Source organism: Quercus robur, chromosome 10, assembly GCF_932294415.1.
Source record: "Quercus robur chromosome 10, dhQueRobu3.1, whole genome shotgun sequence".
NCBI lineage: Eukaryota > Viridiplantae > Streptophyta > Magnoliopsida > Fagales > Fagaceae > Quercus > Quercus robur.
In genome coordinates, this window is record NC_065543.1 from 11,087,635 (window position 1) to 11,091,926 (window position 4,292).

Genomic DNA, 4,292 nt, shown 5'->3' on the forward strand with positions numbered 1-4,292 from the left:
GTGGTGCTCAACGAAACAGGACATCCATTATTGGACCTTTTTCAATTCAGCCGTCTAGTCATATCATTTTTGTTATGTCGAGATTACTATTTTTTCCCCCATTATTGGTTCTCACTTCTCAGAATCTCAGCCAACCAGTCCAACAGAAGTTAGTTGGATGGCAGTTAGGTGCCCAGAGAAAATTTCCAAAATTTGAAGTGAATAAGTTAAAAGTGAGGATTGTTTGGTAATTGAACTGAAAAAATTTACTTGAAATCGAACAACAGGCCATGCCTCAAGCACAGGAAAAAGCAAATTAAGAAGCAATTCAAAAATGAGTTCCACTCAAAACCAGGGAGCACCCTCGTCCATTAATGAAGAAGATGACGATGCATGTCTCTATGCCATGCTACTGTCAAGCTCTCACGTATTTCCCATGGTACTACACGCTGCCATTGAGCTCAACCTGTTTGAGATCATTGCTAAGGCAAGCCCCAATGCTTACATGTCGCCCTCTGAGATTGCTTCTCAGCTTCCTACACAAAGCCCTGATGCTCCTTATATGCTAGATCGCATGCTGCGTTTACTTGCTAGCTACTCACTTCTTACTTGCTCTATGCGAACCTGCGAAGATGGAAGTGTTGAGAGACTTTATCGAGTCTCAACAGCTGGCAAGTTCTATGTTCAGGATGAAGATGGAGGATCTGCGGGTTCAATCTCATTGTTTGCTTTACATAAAGCCACAGTAGAGGTTTGGTACGTATCTATATACAGGGCGGCCCAAGGCATAGGCAAGTTATGCCTAGGCCTAAGGCCCACTAACAAAAATTCCTTTCAGGAAAAAAGTCTCCACTTCCAATAATGAAAGGTCTAAATTTTTATAAAATTATATATATATTAAAGGTTGTTCATTTTTTTTATTAGTGGTGTTAAAGATACTATAAATTTTACTATTGACTTATAAATTGTCATGTTGTTAATTACAAAAAAATGATTTAAGCATTAATTAGTTAAATTTATGAAGTTCATCAATAAGAGTCAATATTACATTATATTTTGAACATTTTATAATGGTTTTAACGCATTTTTCCTTTTCGTTTCTATTAAGACTCTCAAAGTACGAGATCAATAAAACTCTAACCCAATTGAAACCCTAAATTTTTTTTTTTTTTTTTTTTAAGATTGCAAATGTGTTAAATTAATAGTTTAAAACTTTAATTTTTGTAAACTGATATCTTACAAAACCACACACTAAATAATATATATTTCTCTCTCTTAAAAACGAGATATAAAATTAAAAATTAAATTACAACTTTACTTAAGTATGCATCGTCATATATCCAAAATAAAGTATCTTTTTTAATCGAAATATATTTCTATTTTTTTATATTAATATTTATGGTTTAACTATGATATTCAATTCTCTATATGAAATTAACATTAGTTTAGTTGTGGGTTCCAGATAGCTTAACTGATAAATTCTCTGATGGTTGTATAAGAGATTTGTGGCTCAATCTCCACCTATACCAAAAACTGATTGGTGTCTTAGTCTGATGATAAAGAGCTATCATCAGGAGCGGATGTCGTAGGTTGAAACTCTCTCAAAAAAAAAAAAAATAGTTTAGTTGGTATTATTTATCAAATTATGTATTTAATGTATCAAATTAACCATGATTTGATTAATATTAAATAATTTTGTTTGATTAGTATTTACATATTAAAGAACCCGCATAAATTTTTCACCTTATGCCTTAAATTATATTGGGCCGCCCTTGTTTATATATAATGTAATGATCTAATTAAAAATGCTAATCATAATCAACTTACAATTTAGAATCCTTGTAGAGTTTAGTTACAACCCAATATATATTTCCAATGTGAGACTCGGTATATATCCACGTAACATATAGTCAATATCCAATCAACCTGAGATATCACAATTAACTTATTCCTTTACCATATAGGGTGAGTTTTATATCAGGTTTTAGTATTAGTTTTTAGCTTTTAACTTTTATATACGGCTTTTTAAATCTCACTTTTTTCTCACTTTTCTCTACTTTTTTCTCACTTTTTTTAAGGCACAAACGGACACATAGTATTCGTTTGAGAATAACTTATTTAGCTGAAACTAAAATCTTTTTGCTAAAAGTATTGTGGATAAAGTTAAAAGTTAGTTGAAATAGTACAGTAGGATCCATGAGTAGTACCAAAAAGTACAATGAAACTAATGAATAGTAGCAAAAATAAGCTAAATAGTAAAAAAAAAAACTGCATTTTTTTTTAGCCAATGCCAAACACAACCATAGTGTGTTTGGGACTAGTTTATAAACTAGACTTTTGCTTTTTATTTTTTATTTTTTTTTTATAGCTTTTATGTACAGTTTTTTGCTTCTTTTTTTTTTTTTTTAAACTTTTATGTACAGTTTTTTAAAACTTTTTTTTTTTTTTTAATTCTCACTTTTTCAAGTACGATTATATTTTAGCATACTTTAAGTAAAAAGCTAAATAATTTGTTCTCAAATGGACACATGGTAAAACCATGACTAAATTTTTTTTCTCATTTTACAAATTTATGAATTTTTTGTACAAGTGTACTTTTTATATTATCAATAAACTAAAAATAATTATTTGACATCATATGAAATATATTTACAAATTTATACTATCTAAAAGTCTATAAAGCAATATTTGTACAAGTATACATGTAAAAATATAATATTTTATATTTTTAAATAGAGCCACATGTTCATAAGTTTGTTTACAAACATATTATAATAGTCAAGCCTAAATGGAGACTTTAGCTTGTTTTAATTACTAAACTTCATTATTTAAATTTTTTTTTTTTTTTTTTGGCATTCATTGTGTTATAGGCTACATTTTAAGGATGCTATCCTTGGAGGAGGTAATCTTTTTCAAAAAGTCCATGGAATGTCCATCTTCCAATACATGAAAGCTGATCCAACATTGAATAATTTTTTTAACAAGGCAATGGCTGATCTCTCGGGAATACATATGAAAAAAATTCTTGAGAAATACGAAGGATTTGAGGGGATATCATTGTTAGTTGATGTTGGTGGTGGCACTGGAGCAAGCCTCAACATGATCATTTCCAAGTACCCTTCCATTAAAGGCATCAACTTTGATTTGCCTCAGGTGATACAACACGCGCCATCTTATCCAGGTACTAACGTATCTTAATAATCGATAATAGTACTAGAGTGCAAGCAAGATGGTAATGGTAAATGACACGTTCATGCAACTATCTACTTTAAAAAAAATACCCAAATTAAAATTATCACAAGTAACCATATTAAAGAAAGAAAAATTGGGCTTGTACAGGTTGTAAAAAGGAAAATTGAAATATCTTAGATTGAATTTAACTATATACACACACATATATATATATATATATATATTTACAAGAGGTTAACATTTTGAAAATCCAGTCAATGTATCCAATAATTTTTTACACCCTTGATAGCATTCTGCATCATGCTAGCGTTAGAACTGTCCTTTTGCTATATATTCTTATTAGGATGGATTTTGTAAAGAGCAAAGTGAAATTCTATGTAGGTATTGAGCATGTTGGAGGGGATATGTATGTAAGTGTTCCAAAAGGCGACGCCATTATGATAAAGGTCAGTTAATTAACTAATTATTTGACACTTGAAAGCAGATGGGCATGGCATAAAAAACACACACACACACACACAAAAGAAAAGACAAATTAAAGCAAAAAAATATGATTGTTTGCATTTTCAATTTTTTCATGTTCAAAACTGCAGGGTACATGTCATAACTGGAACGATGAACAGTGCATAAAACTTTTGAAGAACTGCAATAATGCACTGCCAGAGATTGTAAAGGTGATTATCATGGACTTAATAATGCCAGAGGCACCAGAAGCGAGTAATGCTGCTAAGTATGTTTCAATGCTTGATAATGCCATGTTTATTCAACCTGGAGGGAAGGAAAGAACTGAGAAAGAGTTTGAGGCCTTGAGCAAGGCTTCTGGATTTTCAGGTTTTAAGGTTATTTGTCGTGCCTTTACTGTCTTGGGAGTCATGGAACTTTACAAATAAGTCTTCAACTATCTTCTTTGAACTCTTGTTTTTCTAGTTTCATTGCTAATAAGTCGTGGAACTTTATGTTCAGGCTGTGAGGCCTTGTGCAAGGCTTCTGGATTTTCAGGTTTTAAGGTTATTTGTTGTGCCTTTACTGTGTTGGGAGTCATGGAACTTTACAAATAAGTCTTCAACTATCTGCTTTGAACTCTTGTTTCATTGTTAATAAGTCATGGAACTTTGAGTGTA

At 31.1% G+C, this 4,292-nt stretch overlaps 1 protein-coding gene across 1 annotated transcript; it reads left to right on the plus strand.

Moving 5' to 3' along the window:
• Nucleotides 1–210: 210 nt before the first annotated feature.
• LOC126703087 (caffeic acid 3-O-methyltransferase-like) lies at nt 211–4,292 on the plus strand. The gene is made up of 4 exons (XM_050401996.1): nt 211–735; nt 2,850–3,160; nt 3,553–3,617; nt 3,765–4,292. The coding sequence occupies exons 1-4, from the start codon at nt 314–316 to the stop codon at nt 4,059–4,061; spliced, it is 1,095 nt and encodes a 364-aa protein (XP_050257953.1). The 5' UTR covers nt 211–313; the 3' UTR covers nt 4,062–4,292.

Excerpts from the sequence above, each read along its gene's own strand:
- LOC126703087 (XM_050401996.1), top strand. The coding sequence starts at position 314 with ATGAGTTCCACTCAAAACCAGGGAGCACCCTCGTCCATTAATGAAGAA. Across the intron at positions 736-2,849 it reads AAAGCCACAGTAGAGGTTTG|GCTACATTTTAAGGATGCTA; the intron begins GTACGTATCTAT and ends ATTGTGTTATAG. Across the intron at positions 3,618-3,764 it reads GCGACGCCATTATGATAAAG|GGTACATGTCATAACTGGAA; the intron begins GTCAGTTAATTA and ends TCAAAACTGCAG.